Source organism: Chrysemys picta, chromosome 1 (assembly GCF_011386835.1).
Source record: "Chrysemys picta bellii isolate R12L10 chromosome 1, ASM1138683v2, whole genome shotgun sequence".
NCBI classification, from domain to species: domain Eukaryota; kingdom Metazoa; phylum Chordata; order Testudines; family Emydidae; genus Chrysemys; species Chrysemys picta.
Genome location: NC_088791.1, coordinates 123,790,943 through 123,808,677, shown reverse-complemented (window position 1 = coordinate 123,808,677; position 17,735 = coordinate 123,790,943). Strand labels below are relative to the sequence as shown.

Here is a 17,735-nt window from a genome sequence, read left to right as displayed (position 1 = left end):
TGTAAGACTTCAGTTGGCACAAAAATTAAACCAGCGCATTGCTTCTGATATTGCCGGTAGTTCACTTTACTCTTAATTTCCTTGCTGATATCCAGGACAAAGCTTTAATCTTTATGCTATTTGTGCAGAACAGCTGTATTTATTCACATAAGCAATGGATCCTTCAATGGCTGTTTCCTTACAGACCCATAAGCTTGACTATAAGAGAATTTTGGTGCTCTCACATTTTAGAGAGAGAATTTAAAAAGGTATTCTGCTGCCACCTTCCTAATCCTTATTTTGTTTATGTATCAAAGTTAAAGGTTTTCCTTTATGCCTCTCAGTTGATACACTACCATGTTTTGATAAGGCACAGTGAATTTCTCTCCCTTCTTCATTGTGGGGGTTTGGAGTAGATGCTCCCTGTGAATAGAGAGAGAGGAAGGAGAGGTACTGAAAATTGAAGAGGAGGGAGGAGGATTGTGCTGGGAAGGGGGATCCTGGGGGGTTCCTACCTGCTTCCTGGCCCATTCCAGCCCCTCTGGGTTTCATTCTCTGCTCCCCAGCCCAATTCTGGGCCTCATGGCTGCTGTTCAACCTTCTGGATCCTGCTTCCTGGCCTGATCTGAGTCCCCACCACAGCTGTTCAGGCCTCTCTAGGTCCTGATCTTGGGCCCCATAGCTGTTGCTCCACCCCCCATGTCCTACTCATATCAACCCCTCCAGGCGGGTTTATGCAGGGGCAGAAACCTCCACAATATTTCCCCTGTGGGGGACTACTCTCTTCCCTCCTGCCACCTCTGGGCTTTATAACTGTTAGAACTAGAAACAGACAAGGTGAGGGGGGGGGAAATTAAACAAGGATTAGGTCTACTATAAAACTGTCAAAAAAGATGTCAAAAATATAGGGTATTGGAAAATTAAAATATGTACACCAGACTATAACATAGTCCTGGGAAATTCTGCGCAACTGTGGCGCAGCAGAAAAATGCTCCCCTGACACCCCACCCCCCGCAGATTCCATTTGCTTCCTTGCAGAAAATGGTTTCTGTGGGGAAGCAAAGAGTAGCTGCACCAGTGCAGACCCATCTGTTCAGGTAGCTGGGGGGAGAGGTAAATCACTGAGGGGAGGGGGGTCTGGGGATGCCCTGGCCACCCAGGGATGTTAGTCCCAGCTGCGGGGGGTTGGGGGAGGATGGAGACGAGTACCCATTTCCCTTTCCCTGCACGGAGCAGCCAGGGCTGGGTCAGATCAAGCCCCAGAAACTTCCCCTGGCTGCAGGAAGCTCTGCCACGGGGCTTGGGGGAGGGGAGGGGAGGGGAGGGGAGGCTCAGCGGGGCGGTCCGGATGCATGCTGGTTGGGCGGACGGGGAAGCAGTTCCCTATACAGTGACCCCTCTCCCCACCCATGCATCTGGACACCCCCCCCTCCATACCAGGAGCCCCCCCAAAACCCACCCTGCCAAGCTTTGCCCCCTGCATCAGGAGCCCCCACTCCCACCTGGACACCCACCCCACAGAGTCCCATTCCCCCTGCACCAAGCCCCTGTGCATCCAGGTTCCCCCCTGCATCCATATCCCCACCGAGCTGCCTGCACCCAGATTGCACCTGGTACTCTTGAGGGAATTCTGCACCAAAAAATTTAAAGTTCTGCATATTTTAATTGTCAAAATAACACAAACACAATAACAATATAATCACCATTTTCAATTATTTTAGTAATTTATTTCAAAATATTTGTCAGCAAATAATTGAAAATGGTGTGATTTATGTTTTATTTTGACAAATAAAATATGCAGAATTTTAAAATATTGTAGGCAGAATATTTAATTTTTTGTTGCAGAATATTTAATTTTTTTGGCACAGAAGTCCCTCAGGAGTATATATAACAAGGTTCAAAACTAGGTAAGTTCGTGGAGGATCGGTCCATCAATGGCTATTAGCCAGGATGGGCAGGGATGGTGTCCCTATGCTCTGTTTGAAGCTGGAAATGGGTGACAGGACAGATCACTTGATGCTTACCTGCTCTGTTCATTCCGTCTGGGGCATCTGGTATTGGCCACTGTCAGAAGACCGAATACTGGGCTAGATGGACCTTTGGTCTGACCCAATATGGGTGTTCTTATGTTAGCAGTTTTCTATTGGTCTGTAAACCACTAGTGTTCTGAAGAGAGTTTGCTGGGTCCTCCTTGTTTCTAGCTGTAATATCACATCACATTAAGACAGCTAAAAATATTTTAAATCCTTTTTTTCCAGTGACTGCCTCACTTCCTATTCACAATCTGAGATTTCTGCTAAGTGGTTGGAGAGCCCCAAATACTAACAGTTTTATATACGATCAATATTTGTATGCCGAACAGAATATTCCAAAAACAACTAAGTAAACAGAAACTATAACTTACTTATATATACCTATGATTATCAGTTGCACCAACCGCCTCTCGCCTGGTCTTAGTTCAAGTGACAACCTCAGGTTAAAGCTGTTAAATACTGAGTGGCTTTCATCGTGCTGGGCATGGTTTAAGAGGCTGGGAGAAGTATGGGTGTCCTCAGGACTCCAGCAGGGATGCATAGATCTCTCTGAGTGGATGATAAGGGAAAGAAGAGAAGAGATCTAAAGATAAAGTTGAAACATTTAAAGTCTTTTGTTCTCATTGCATACACAACTGATGAACTGCCTTAGTATAACTAAATTTCAACATTAGATATTATGCTGCTGATTAGCTTAAACTCTCAATAGCTTCTTTTGCATTCATTTTGCAGGAGTGGTCTGCAGATTTCAATCGTACTCTCAGTAGAAGAGAGAAGAAGAAGGCTTCAGATGGAGTGACTCTAACTGGTGTCAACCAGACAGGAGATCAGGCTTCGCAGCATACCAAGCATAGCAGGTAGAACTTTTTTTTATGTCCATGAGAGACAAAGGCTGAAAAAATAATAGGAAAGAATGGTATCTTGAAGTACATTAGGTGGATACAGGTCAGAAATTTCACTACTCACCTAGGTAAAGGGAATATGGTTCTGTTGTCTCAGAACAGGACTTAGTGGTTTGCAATATTTCTGTGGATAGGGAACAAACAGAAAAGTCCTTAAATTTCAGCTTTTTGAAAGAGTTGTGTGCCTGCAAGCGCATTGAATACTTTGGTTTTATCTTGTTTTTGTGGTATTCAGCATATTTTTCTGTCCTTCAGCCTGGAATTGGAAGAAACCAAATTTCAACTGAAATTGAACTTTCTCTTAGGTGGCTTTTTGTGAATTTAAGTAAAAAATGTGTTCAGTCAGTTCCAAATGACTATATTAAATAGATATATTGTCTGCTTTGACAGCTCATTACTATAATAGTCAAATTTACGCTGAGGGATCTACTGAGCTTTCTGATAAGGCTGGAGATTTTTAAGTCCTTTGCAAATCCTTCACAGCTTAGAGAGAAAAAAGTATTATACTTAAGTGTATAATATTTGTGTACTGCTTTTGAGGCCCCCTGTACTGTTCTAAGGGACCCAAACAATGTGCTTGACTGGAGCAGGGTAACTGCTGGGTAGCTCATTTTTTAGTGTGACACTAATTACATATACATTTGAATCCATGAGCCGATAGGGTCACCTTAATGCTTTTTCTCTCCCAAATAGCCATCTTAGTGTCCCGAGTAATACAGTGCAGTCATTACAATCAAGTTACAATCCCTTTGAAGACGAAGATGATACGGGGAGTACTGTCAGTGAAAAGGAGGACAATAAAATCAAAAAGTTGGTGAAAGAACGTTTTTTAAATTGTTTTCACACTTGCTCTTTCTCTATCCAAGGTTTCCAATTTTGGGTTTCTACAAAGGCACCGTATTATGCATGGCAGTTCTTATGAGAAGTCATATAAACAACATTGTAAACCTAACTTTTCTTTTTCTAACAGAGATTGTGTATGTTGCCTTAATCTCCTCTGGTTTGAAACTATTCTGAGGTTATTGGCAGTTGGTAACACAACTTACCAGTTGCTTTTTGTTCTCATTTAACTGTTCTAAAATATGTGAACTCTGACAATCTGCTGTGAAACTACTGCTGGAGCTTTGCTGCTGTGTGTGCACTCACTGGACGAGTCCACTTTTAAGACTTTCTCTCGATTTAATACTTTCTCAATTACTTGTTTCATTGTACCAGTCCTGGTGTGTCATATTATTATATGAATGTCATGTGCACTCTCAACAGTTGCCTTTTCTTTAACTATAAACAAACTACTTGCTCTAAAAGTATTGCTCTAGAACAGTGTTTCTCAACTGGTGCATTGTGACCCATGGGAGGTCACAAAAAGCAATTACATGCTTGAAAGGCACTGAAAATTTTAAATCTAAAGCAAAGAAAATCTTGCTTCCTCACTACCTCTGCACACCCGTATCTTTCAAAGACAAGTGTTCTCTGTCTCTCTCAACAAACAAATAATATAGACTTATCAATTTTTACTCTTCTATAGTAAATATAAGGAGGTTGCAAAAAAATTTGACTTTATTTAAAGTCACCAACCTAAACATGTTAAGAAACACTACCCTAGAAATGCAAAATTTTGAAACATTAGCGCTAATGTATAAACCATTAAGTTTATACTTAACTAGATAAGACTAGTATTATGGTGTTGATATATGTAATCTCAGTTAATGTTTTAGAGTAAACTACAATTTTAAATTGCTTTTAGTGTTAGCAGCTCTGAGAAAAACCAAAGCTACCCTACAGAATGGTCTGATGAAGAGTCTAGCAATCCGTTTTCTTCCACTGATGCAAATGGAGACACAAACCCATTTGATGAAGATGCCTCCCCTGCCATGGAGGTGAGAGTACGAGCACTGTATGACTATGAGGGCCAAGAGCATGATGAACTCAGCTTTAAGGCTGGTAAGTTTACTTCAGTCACTTAAAATGTTTGTCAGAAGGGGAAACATGAGGAAGTACCAGAAGAATATGGCTTTCTCACCTCTTCTGGGTACTGTGAGAACTGGGATTTTTACCAACAAACATTTCAGCTCTAAACTGAGTCTCGCATTACAGTAGAGGGTTTATCTGCAAATGATCCATCCTTTTGTCTACAAACATCTCTTTGTCCTAGAAGTGTTAGCAGTGCTTCTTCATACCTTGCAGGTGCAGGGAGCACTAGCTGCCGGGAAGGAAGCTTTCTCGAAGTGAAACTAATTATCTCTTCTTCATTGGGGTGGTGATGGCTGCTACTACTTTGTTTACCTAGTATCGCCAACCCTGGAAGATCAAAAATCACAAGACTTTGCCCCCCCCCCCCCCCCAAAGTATCACAAGATGAGTGTGAATCAAGTTTTGAGGGGGGAAAAAAGCTCGCTCTTTCTTTTTTGACAGCTTTAACCTTTTTCCCCTCCTGCTTCCCCACTGTGCACATTTTGAGGTTAAAAATTTCCCCCACCTTCCTCCTCCTCTGTCACCCTCTATCCCAGCGGTTCTCAAACTGTGTTATAACCCCAAAGTGCATCATAACCCCCTTTTAATGGGGTTGCCAGGGCCGGTGCTAGACTTGCTGAAGCCCAAGGCCCATTATGCAGGGCTGAAGCCAAAGCCCAATGGCTTCTGTCCTGGGCAGTGGGGCTCAGACTTCGGGTTCAGCCGCCCAAGGCTGAAGCCCTCGGGCTTCAGCTTCAGCCCTCCATGGGGTTGTGTAGTAATTTTTGTTGTCAGAAGAGGGTCGCAGTGCAATGAAGTTTGAGAACCACTGCTCTATCCTCTGAGGTCATCCCTTGGGTATACTCTCTCCAGATATCTCCCCTGCTTGCTGGGGTACTGCTGTCCTCTCCTGAGCCATGAGCCCATCCCAGCAACAAAAGCAAGTCTGGAGAATGTAGCTGAACTTGCACAGAACTGCAGTGTGGGAGACATGCTCTGGTCCACTTTCATCCCAACACACTGTCATACAAATTGCTCACTTGCTTTGGTTAACAGTGCAGCACTTTAAGCAGATGGGTGCAAGCTGGAGGTGCCGCTGACTCTGGCTGGGGTTCTTTCCTGGTATTTTCTGCAGCTGTGCTAGCCTGGCAAGGTGATTTCTCATTTTTCAGCCCAGGAGTGGAGAGCTTGAAACAGTGCAGGAAGAACCTAAGAGCAGTAGCCTTCGGTGGTGGCAGGTTGAAACGGTATCAGAGCTACTAGTTCAGGCTGTAAAAACCAACAGCTGGTGGTGCATCCAGACCTGCATTTTTACAATCAGCTCAGTCAGAATTCCTGAGATGATAGCTGTTGACTTGTGAGCAACTTCTAAAAAAGGTGCAGAATCACGGCTTGCAAAAATGAGATTTGGCCATCTTTGTTCCCGTTCCCTCAGTGTCTGCTTCCTCCCTCGGTGCCTGCGTGTGGCCCTTTATTCATCATTTGATGGCTCACTTAGTGCATTAGGTTACAAATGGGAGGAATGAGATGAAGTTAAAAATATGGGAAGCTTGTGTTTTTTCTAATTTTTCTAATTTCCCTGATTTATTTATAGAGAGGAGTTGTATTCCTTTTCAATCTTTTTTTTCGCTAGGCTCATCTCATAACATAGGATCTCCATTCCCCTTATCCATCCTTGTAGGTCTTCTCTGCACCTGTTCCAATTTGAATTCATCTTTCCTGAACATGGGTGACCAGATGAGGTTCTACTGGTGTCTTGTACAATGGCATTAATACTTCGCCATTCTCTACTGGAAATCTCATTTGAGACACCCTAAGATCGCAGTTGTCTTTTTCACAGCCTCATGACATTGGTGGCTCATAGTCATCCTGCAATTAGCTAATTCACCCAGGTCTTCTCTTCTGGCATTTCCAAATGAGCCCCCAGCTTACAGCAGGAATTCTTGTTATTAATCCTAAGTGCATGACCTTGCACATCTATATAGACAGTGATTCCTAAATTTGTCTCATCAGTGGATTTCTTAAGCACACCTACTTTTTGTGCCAAAGTCCTTAATGAAAATACTAAATGACATCAGTCCCAAAGTCACTGCTGGAGGCACTCCACTAGCAACTTCCCTCCAGCCTGACAGTTCTGTTTTCCGCGCAACCCATTGTCCTCTCTTCTTTAACCATTGTTTCATCCACTTTATAGTGCTTGTATTAATCCCAGTCTTCTCCAGTTTAATAATTTACCATGTTGTTCCATATTAAAAGTTTTACTGAGGTCCAGATTATATCTACTGCATTTCCCTTGTCTAAAAAGCTAGATATATTTTCAAAGGTTAGTCTGGCACAATTTACCTTTGGTAAACCAATGTTTCATTTTGTCCATTTTTCCATTTATCTGTAGTAAAATGCTCTCTCTGATCACAATAATCATATCTCAATATTTTTAAACAAATTGGGGCTACCAAAAAAGTGAGTAGTATTCTGGTTTGCTTTAAACCCTGTCCAGATAGGGGAACAGCAGTAACAGGACAGACCAAGCTCCTATTTATTCCTCTCTAGAATCAATGGGAGCCAAAAATTGCTATTCATCCACAGTGGATTGTGGCAACTTCTGCTCTCCTCCTGCTTACCCAGCCACCATGGAGATGTGCTATATTCCAAGGGATTAGCACAGTAGAGCCTGTCTACAGCAAAATGAAGCAACGTTTATGTACTGGGATGTAGTGGTTACCTTGGAGTCAGGCATTCTGGGTTCTATTCCTAGCTGTGTGACTTTGGTTAAACTATTTAGCCCGACTGTTCTCAGAAGAAAATAATCCTTAAAATGTGGATAGTACTTACCTACATTAAAAGAGACCTAGACAACCTGTTTGTAGACATTTAAATATCTATATAGGAAAGATGTTTAAATAAGTCCATATTATACACAATCTATGTTATAGTTTAGTATATCATTTACATCAGTCCTGAGTTTACACTCGGAAGGGGCCCATTACGGATCCATCCACTCGGACAGGTCTGGCCCCTCTCCCAGGGCAGTCAAGTGCCCAGGCCTTGCTGTATGAGAGGCTCCAAGGCAGCAGGTCCCGCTTGCCTGTAGAGGGCTCACTGCCCAGCAGCCAGGCTCTACCATGTGGTCTGGGCAGTGCTGCTGGCTGCAGGGCTGGTGGGCACAGACAGGCTCTTGGGAGTCACGTCCCAGGGGTCTGCCCTGTTTCCCAGTGTGGCTCCAGCTCCGAGTGGTCTCTGCTGTCCGCCACCTGCGGGGCCCCACCTGCCTCTCCAGGGCCAAACCACATGGGACTGGTGCAGAGGCCGAGCCAGTCTTGGCCAGTGGGGGGGGGGGGGCAGTGCAGGGGGCTTGGCTGGGCCCTTCCAGGAAATGGGTCCTGAAGGAGCCCAGCCCAGGCCAGGACCCTCTTCCCCTCCAACCTGGCTGATCGCACCACTCCCGAGGAGCCAGAGCCAACCGGGACCGGCCCTGGCTGCGCTGCTGGCTCAGTCCGGTGGGCAGGGCCCAGCGGGGCGTGTGAGTGCAGCTGAGGGGTGGGGTATAGAATGGCTACCATAAGGAAATACAGGTTTTGTGCAACAGTATTAGAATGAGTGAGACTTATGTTCTATGAGTATTTGAAACAGTAAACTTCCAACAGTAAAGCTGGGACCACAACACCAGAAATTAAATCCCAATGTCCATTATGTTTGTTTAAAGGGGAAGGTAACAAAAAATAACGTAGGATGGAAGATATTTATTTTCTTCACAATATATCCAGTAATTATACCAGTAACCTACCAGTATATTTTAAAGAGAGAACATTTCTTGGCACATTTTGCTAAATCTCATAGCTTTTTGCTACATGCCTTTGTAGCAATTTTTTATGTATGGGGGGAAATTGTGTACATTAAATGGCTGTAAATCTCATTAGTGTAAAAAAAATAGTCATTTTTTGACTTGGTAGAGGCAGTTATGCTTCCCAAAATTAGTCTTTTCCATCCATACTCTCTAGAAAGGTTGGGAGTTAATACTAATTTATGTAATTCTTAAAATTGTATTTTCATTTTGGTAAAGCAAAGTGTTAACTTTTTGAAATGTCAGCATTATAATACTTCACTTCTCTACAACTCCTATAATCCAAGTATCTTAAAGTGCTTACTGGATCCCTTCATATCATATGTGAATGTTTATAAAATGGGATATTTTTTGCTAAAATCAAAGTGATGGTAAAGAGCAGAGTTAGGAAGCATTTATGGTGGGGGTGGGGAAGGAAGAAGGGTAGGTATCTAGGATAGAGTTTATACTACGTTATTTTCTGTTATTACCAAAGTGGTGGTGGTTGTCAGACGTGAAATTTATTTTGCAGGGGATGAGCTAACTAAAACAGAGGATGAAGATGAGCAAGGTTGGTGCAAAGGACGTCTGGATAATGGACAAGTTGGCTTATACCCAGCAAACTATGTAGAAGCAATCCAGTGACAAAGGATTAAGTGATTCTGGAAGTACTATAATAACTTTGTAAGCCAGTACCGAACATGTTGCTCACAATGAGGGGAACTGAATGATGTATAGAATGTATATATTTCTTTTAATGCAAAGGAATGATGGATTGATATTGACTTTGTGGTGATTTAGAGACAAAAGCTAGATTTGGCAATTTGAAAACAAAATTGTAATTTGTTACCAATGGAAAACAAAAGGGTCAGGTTGAAAAATATAGTACAACAAGGAAATTCCTCATTAGCTTCTTTCTTATCTATTCTGTATTGCCATGTTTTTTGCATTTTCTATTCTGGTGCCCTAATCCACACTAGGTGTGTGGTTTATCCTGATTTTCATTTAATCAGTTATTTTAAGTGACCTTCAGTAATTTTCAACTTGAATTTTTAAGACTATTGTCATTGATTTTCTGTTTGTTCTTAGCAATGTCCGAAAGATGCAGTATTTTTTTATTTAAATCCTGTGTAGGCAAGCACCCTTTTTTTTATGCTTGGGTTTTTCAATTAATACTTAAATTATGACAGATTGATTCACCAGTCAAGTGAATGAGAACTTTCCATGTTGTAATGTTAATCTTTCCATGCTGTCATCATGGATTGAAGTTGTAAAACAAGTATTGTATTTAATAAATGTCTGTTACAGAAGATTGTTTTGTAGCAGATATATCTGCATATATTATGGTTGGGTTTCTATTGTGAATGCTATTTATGCATTTTGACGTTTAAATGTGAGTTTCCCAAATCGTAAATCGCATTCTAAAAGCAAAAATAACATAAAATATTTAAAACTATTTCAATCATACTCTTGCTGAGCAGTTTACCCTTCTGTAAATTATTAATGATTTTATCAGTGATTTGGAAGGTTAAACATGTATGAAGACTAATTTTCAAGCAAAGGAGACTGTAAAATAGGCTAAATTGCTTTTTATTAAGAGGCTCTTTATGTTGTGTATATGTATATATAATTTGATATTCAAAAAAATTTAAAGAGCACGTCTACTGTTAATTTTGTGAGCCTTCTGACTGTTGATTAGATTTAGACTCTGCTTGAAAACTTAAATTATAGGCATATTTAAATCTGCATTGTTATTCCCTATTAGTTGTGCTTTATCATAGAGCAAGTATTCTGTGATTCAGATTCTCAGAAATATAGTAAATACAACAGTATACTCTAAATCTGTATTGGTTGGTAAATTGTGGATCCAAATATAAACTAGCTTTAGTAGTCCCTATGTGGATTATTGTAGCAGAACACTGTAAAGTCTTCTACATCTTGTTTGCAGCTACAACTCAGTCATATGTAACAGTGTCAAACAGTATATACATTTGTGACATTTAAAAGCTGGGTTATACATGTTCTAGCAGGTTTTTGTCTTTAAAAATAATCTAAATCTTATCAGGTGAGTCAAAATGCTACGTTAGGAAGCTACACTGTAATCAAATTAAGAAATCTATTTTCATGTAATTAAAACAATGTAGGTGTTCTTTAGCTATACCATTTGCTTTTTGAGATCATAGATATATTTAGTCAACATTTCTAATGAGTTGAAATGTACAGGCTTAAGAAGTTGATGTATGTATGTGTCTGTCATAAAAATTTACCGGCATATTTGCTCATTCACAATATAAAGACTTAACAAAAACTGTCAAGAATTTGGGGTCTTGGTCTCTGTATTCTAAAATATTTTAGAAAATTAATAAAATCTGTTAATCTCTTAAGTATACACAATGAACCTCTTACTTCCTAGTGGAAAATGAAAATTTAGCTGTGAAGCAAATATTCTATGCATTTCACTGCAACTTGAGATGAATAACCAAAATTGCACTGAGTCTGTGAAATCCATAAACTAGTGTATGATATGAACAGAAACCTGTCTCCTTGGTAAAGAAGGAAGCATGGCACCAAATTTAAACTCTATTGGCAAAAGCTTGTAATGAAACACATTTGTAGAAGAAGAGGAGAGGGTGAATTATTGCTTCACTCTATCTACAACTGTCTACAGCCCCAGCACTTACGTGCACACCCCTTTTGGGAGAGAAACCCAAAACAATACCGTCTTGCATTGTATAGAAAAATCTGCAGAGCGCAAGCTCATAAAAATCTGCCTTCCTCAATGTGAAGAGAGATGTGCACGACTTCTTGCCCCCCCATTAGATATTACATAAACTGAGTTTAATAATAAAGAAAAGTTTATTAACTACAAAAGGTAGATTTCAAGTGACTAAAGGGATAGCAAACAGAACAAAGCAGATTACCTTAGTAAATAAACAAAACATGCAAACTAAGCTTGACACACTAGATAGGTAGGATACAAATTAGCAAATTCTCACCCTGTGTGATAAACAGGCTGGCAGATTCTTAAGGCATAAGTTGTCTTGGCTTTCCCAGGTTTTCATACACAGGCTAAACCTAGAACTGGAAGGGCTGCTGGCAGTGGTGAAAGGGGAATTCAGCCTCTGTGCAAGTGTTCAGCACCTCTTGGGATAAAGCCCTCAGTTCCTGGCCTTACTCCTTGAGATTATCAATAAGACTAACAATTGTGGTGAGTGTTGCTGCTGGTATGATGCAAATTTGAAATACTTGAAGTCCAAGAGGTTACTGATAATTATACAGCACCACAAGCATGCATGATGCTTTACTGACAAACTAGACATTACAAGTCCTGTCCCTGAGAAGCTTAGTCCAATTTAGTCCGTGAGCTGTTGTGTGTGACTAATTCTTTCTGCTTGTGCAGAGCCCCATTGACTTCAGTGGAGTTCTATCTGGGCACAAGTCTGCTTGTGTGAAAATTTTCAGACTCAGGACCTTAAATTGTAACACTACAATGAATGGCAATAAACAGGAGTGGGGATGCAGCGGTGGAAGCATGCTGTGCTTATTGTTATGTATAAACCACGTTAGCTTCACTTTGGGTTTTTTGGATAACTAGATTAAAATGTCTAGTGTCTAGAACGAAGACTCTGGTGATAAGTGATGGGAAGGGTAGGCTGGAAGATGTCTTTCCCTTTGTCTTGCTTTAATTCTCTCTCTTCCCCCCCCCCCCCCCCCCCCCCCATTCCTTAGTTCAGTGACTCAGTTCCATCTCCATTCTTGAACTTCTCAATGCTTGAATTGGCAGCACCTCATGTGTGTTACTGACTCAAGTAGCTTTATCCAGGAGGATGGATTTTTGCCATTTTTTGTGTATCTCTCTCTTAGTCTTTACATCCTTGTTTCCTGTTCTATTCTGCTTCACCCCGGTTTGTTAGACCCTTAAGTTTGTTTTTGCTAATACAGACTCTGGACTAAATTTTTGGCTATCTAATGGGGATGCACCAATCATAAGTCAGCACAGAATTTAGCCCCAAATGTTTTAAATTAATTATATTAAAATTCAGCAAAAACAATGAGGAGTCCTTGTGGCACCTTAGAGACTAACAAATTTATTTGGACATAAGCTTTTGTGGGCTAAAACCCACTTCATCAGATGCATGGCGGGAAAAATACAGTAAGCAGAAAATATATTATAGCACATGAAAAGATGGGAGTTGCCTTACCAAGTGGGAGGGTCAGTGCTAACGAGCCAATTCAATTAAGGTGGAAGTGGCCTATTCTCAACAGTTGACAAGAAGGTGTGAATACCGAGAGAGGGAAAATTACTTTTTGTCGTGACCCATCCACTCCCAGTCTTTATTCAGGCCTAATTTGATGGCGTCCAGTTTGCAAATTAATTCCAGTTCTGCAGTTTCTGGGATACCATCATAGGACCTAACCACATCAGCCATACCGTCAGGGGCTCGTTCATCTGCACATCTACCAATGTGATATATGCCATCATGTGCCAGCAATGCCCCTCTGCCATGTACATTGGCCAAATCAGACAGTCTCTACACAAAAGAATAAATGGACACAAATCAGATATCAAGAATTTTAACATTCAAAAACCAGTAGGAGAACACTTCAATCTCCCTGGATACTAGTAACAGACTTAAAAGTGGCAATTCTTCAACAAAAAAACTTCAAAAACAGACTCCGAGAGCTGGCTTGGTCAGTAACTATTGCTATGAAGGCTGCAAGAAAGATCATATTGATGCCTGGCTGAATGGATTATTTTATTCAATCTTATATGATGTTAAACATAAGGCTGCTCTTTGCCTATGGCTAAGGCATATGCATAATGTGTATTCATAGCTTTACTACACTGGTAACTGAGTCATTTGACAACTGCATATTTTGCAGTTATATGTGATAATTTAATCATTAATATGATCATTTATCTCATTCCCTGCACAATGCCCAAATAATTGGACTTTGGGTTGGGAGTGGTGGCAGGCACCTCCTAACCCACTAGCATGCTGTAAAAAGAACAGGAGTACTTGTGGCACCTTAGAGACTAACAAATTTATTAGAGCATAAGCTTTCGTGGACTACAGCCCACTTCTTCTGCGGATACAGACTAACACGGCTGCTACTCTGAAACCTAGCATGCTGTAGTTACCTGGAATAACAGCTGCAGGGGGATTTACAAGATTGAACAGTGGTCTTTGTGCCCTTCATTTCCCCAATGCAAGCAATTTTGGGTAAGTGTATCCTCATCAAGGTGGACCCACCTGCCCTTCCCTGCTCCAACCAAAATGGTCTCCTTAACACCTGCCTATTTAGGACCAATAGTGCACACTAAGCTAGATCTATTTAACGGATATAAGAAATGTTGCCCTTTTGAAGGTATAACATATCAAGACATGTGCATGTGTTAATTGGAAGTATTTTGAGTGACCAGATGTCCTGATTTTATAGGGACAGTCCTGATATTTGGGGCTTTGTCTTATATAGGCTCCTATTACCTCCCCTCCCCAATCCCAATTTTTCACACTTGCTGTCTGGTCACCCTAGAAGTATTGCACATTATAGTTAGAAAAGAATGTCATTCTGCATGTGTTATGTTTATGAATGTAACTACATTACCTGTGTACTAAATTGAATCAAACAAATCTTAGGCATCTTCAGTAACAACTGTCAATGTCAACTATGAAATTTAATTTAAAAAAAGCGGATTTATCCAAATATAAAAAAGTAGCGGAAACTTCAAAACTGGTGCCTGGGTAGGTGATCTATGGCTAAACTGACCTTTATATCAACTTTTCAAAAATAATCTCTGGGCTCAGAATCAATATCTCACTCCTGCTAGAGATGAGGAAGGATGGTCCAGCGGTTAGGGCCCTAGCCTCGGACTCTGGAGACCCAGGTACCATTAACTGCTCTGCCACAGACTTCGTGTATGACCTTGAGGAAGTCGCTTAGGGCCATATTTTGAGGCATCCTTAGTCTCTCTGGGCCTGATCTAAATCCCATTGCATGGGAGTTTTAAAGAAAAATATGGAAAGACTTCCACTCATTAGATTTGTATTTGGCCTTCAGTACTTCAGTTCCTTATCTGTGAAATGGAGATAATATAACTGCCTTACCTCACAGGGATGTTGAGTATTAATAAATGCATTAAAGATTGTGAGGAGCTCAGATACTATGGTGATGGGGGCTATGGAAATACCTAAGAGAGACGAGTTATCCCTAAGGCTCATAAAATTGCTTCTAAAGAGCAAATTTTGCCATTGGAATGGATGAGATTGCACCAAATACTTTTGTTTTGTAACAAGGAGGATACTCCACAGCCTTCTCTGTGAGTACAAATGCTGCCAGCACACAGAGTTTATCCTACATACATCTGAACAAAGATCAGAATTTCTGTTAGATGGGAAATTCTGATATTTTGACATTTGTTTCTGACCAAAAGTGGGACAAAAAGTAGAAATATCAAAAATTTTCAGGGAATGAAAAGTTCTAAAAAAAAATTTGATTCAGAAATGATGAAATGTCTCATTTTGACATTTTCTACTGAAGCTAAACATTTTGATATTTTAACATACTTCAGTGTGTTGAATTGACCCAAAACTGATCAGTTCAACATTAAACTGCATCGCCTTATGGTGCTGCATTGGCTGATGGGAGTTGTAGTTTGGGTACTTGATGCCCCCACTCTCTTCTATGGACCAAGCTCCCTGACTGGACTACATTTCCCATAATGCAGCACCTAAGTTGGTCAGAAGGAAACCATGTTTCATCATGGAAAATGTAGTCTGGCCAGGAAGCTTAGCTCATAGGAAAGACTGGGGGGCATAAGCTGCCAAACAACTACTCCCCTGAGGCAATACACCACCATAGGAAAACAACACCTAGCTCTTCAACAGCAATTTTCATCCATAGATCTCAAAATGCTTTAAAAGACAGTCAGTATCATTATCCCCATTGTACAGTTTAATGTTGAACTGACTTGAAACCAAACATTTTGGGTCAGTATAAAAAAGCCCTAACATTTAGATTACAATCAGACTAACCCAAAACTAAATACTTTGGTTTTCCCAATGGCAAATTTTGATTCTTCTTCCAGTCATTGCACATGTCCATTCAACCTCAGGTGCGTATGCACCCAGTGCACCAGAGTTGGAGATTTTTCCCATTGGGGCAGTGCATGAATCTTCTGCTGCTCTGTGGTGCTACACAATGATATAAAGGAAGGAGTCTCCTCTGAGCCTAGTCACTTTCTTCTTACTGCCCATGTTTGGCAGTCAGAGCACGTTAGCTTGCTTCAGCAAGTTTTCCCTTTCAGTTAAATTGTTTTTTCTCTTGTATATAGTTTTGTACTTGTTCAGAGTTAGCTTAGTGTAAGTTTAATTTCTTAGTTGTTTTCAGTAGTTAGTGGAGTATTGGTTCCCACTTGTTCTAGGTGCCAATACCTGGTACTCGGGAATGCTTCTGTCATTGAGCTTTCAGTTTTGCATAGGATGCAGAAAATTCATGCTGGTGAGTGACCCTCATTCTCTGTGTCAAAAGTGCCTCAGTGAGGGTCATTTCTGGGACAGGTGTCAGATCTGTAGGGATTTTAATTCCCAAACTAAAAGATAGGGAGATGAAGCTCCATCACTTTCTGATGGAAGCACTGTATTTACATTGACACCTAATCAATCTAGGTATCCAGCAAACAGAGCTGTGTTGCCCAAGTGATAGATTTTGGCTGGGGTTCGGTTACAAATCACTTGAATGCGGGGATAATGAAATGTTATTCTTATTGTATGAATAAATAACAGTAGAACTGTACTTGGCCTGTGCTGATTGAGGGCATCAAGAGAGAGGATGGGGACAGGTGTTTTGCTTGATGGTCTGCCTGAGTCACAAGTACTATTTGACCTTCCCCTCTCCATGTTTAAATACAGAGCTGATTAGGCTCCATAGATAGTATTTTGTTTTGTTAAGTGACCACTACAGCTGAAATCACTGACAATCAGGTCTAAGTGCTTAGACCTGCTGTGGGACAGTGTTTCTGTGGAAGAGACGGCCCAGACTGCACTAGCAGCGAGGTTCCCTCACTGAGAGCTGAGTGGAACATCAAGAAACCAACTCCCAGAGGTCACAGTGGCAGGTGGCAGCAGAAGGGGACGGTGCAGAGCCATTGGCAACAGAGCGATGGAGTGAACAGTGGCGCAATGAATAACAGTGGCCACAGCAAACAGTGAGCAGCTGGAGAAAAGTGCAACCCTAATCTCTGCTATACACACTGCAGAGGCCATCTACTCCAACTAGCACTAGTATGAGCTGCAGAGTCTTGAAAGGACATTTTAAAAAGCTATAAATTTAATGTCTTCATTTATATTCTTTTTTCAGCAAGAGTCCAAAAAGACTGAATTTCTTGGAAAATATAGAAGATACACTGAGACTGAAGTTCAAATTAGTCCAACCTGGGAAAACCCGCTGGCTTTCTCATGAGCGATCCTTGGCTGTTGTCTTAAAATTACTCCAGCCGTTATTACTGGCTTTGGAAAGTATCTCCCAAGATGGGATGGATCTAAGTAGTGAGGCTGGTGGATTACTTTTACTACTACATTCAGAGAAGATGATTGCCATTCTTCTTCGAGTGATTGCTCAGGTATATTCCACTATAGGTGTGCGTGCTCGCCACGTGCACCAGTACCGGAAGTTTTCCCCTTAGCAGTATCCGTAATGGGGGAGCACCACTGCGACCCCGGGAGTGGCACCTGTATATTGCGCCATAAAGGGGGCTGCGTGCTCCCTCCACCCTCCGTTCCTTCTTGCCACCAGTGAAGGTAGTCGGAACTTGCTCCAGCTCAGCTTAGCTGCAGCGTTTCTAGCTTAGTGGTATCCAGTTTCACTGAACTTCCCTTGCTGAACTTTCTTTCGCAAGTGCCTGGCTTGGGGCGTGCCCCATGGCCCAGGCTTCAAGTCATGCAACTCCATGCCCAGAAGCGATCCACACAATCAGCGTCTTCGCTGTCTGGGCGAGTCTCACATTCGTGACAAGTGTAAGATCTGCCGCTCCTTCAAGCCTCGGACGAA

General features: G+C 41.4%; 1 protein-coding gene across 16 annotated transcripts in view; it reads left to right on the top strand.

Moving 5' to 3' along the window:
• PACSIN2 (protein kinase C and casein kinase substrate in neurons 2) overlaps positions 1-10,999 on the top strand; it is a 109,261-nt gene extending 98,262 nt beyond the window's left edge. For 9 of the 16 annotated variants that reach the window (XM_065583384.1, XM_065583392.1, XM_065583398.1 and 6 more), the window contains 4 exons: positions 2,745-2,869; positions 3,608-3,724; positions 4,659-4,855; positions 9,217-10,999. In XM_065583384.1, the coding sequence (XP_065439456.1) occupies positions 2,745-2,869; positions 3,608-3,724; positions 4,659-4,855; positions 9,217-9,329 (552 nt within the window). In that variant the 3' untranslated portion in view covers positions 9,330-10,999. The remainder of the gene's footprint in view (positions 1-2,744; positions 2,870-3,607; positions 3,725-4,658; positions 4,856-9,216) is intronic. The other 7 variants (XM_065583418.1, XM_065583415.1, XM_065583432.1 and 4 more) reach the window with 1 other exon arrangement.
• The last annotated feature ends 6,736 nt before the right edge of the window (positions 11,000-17,735 follow it).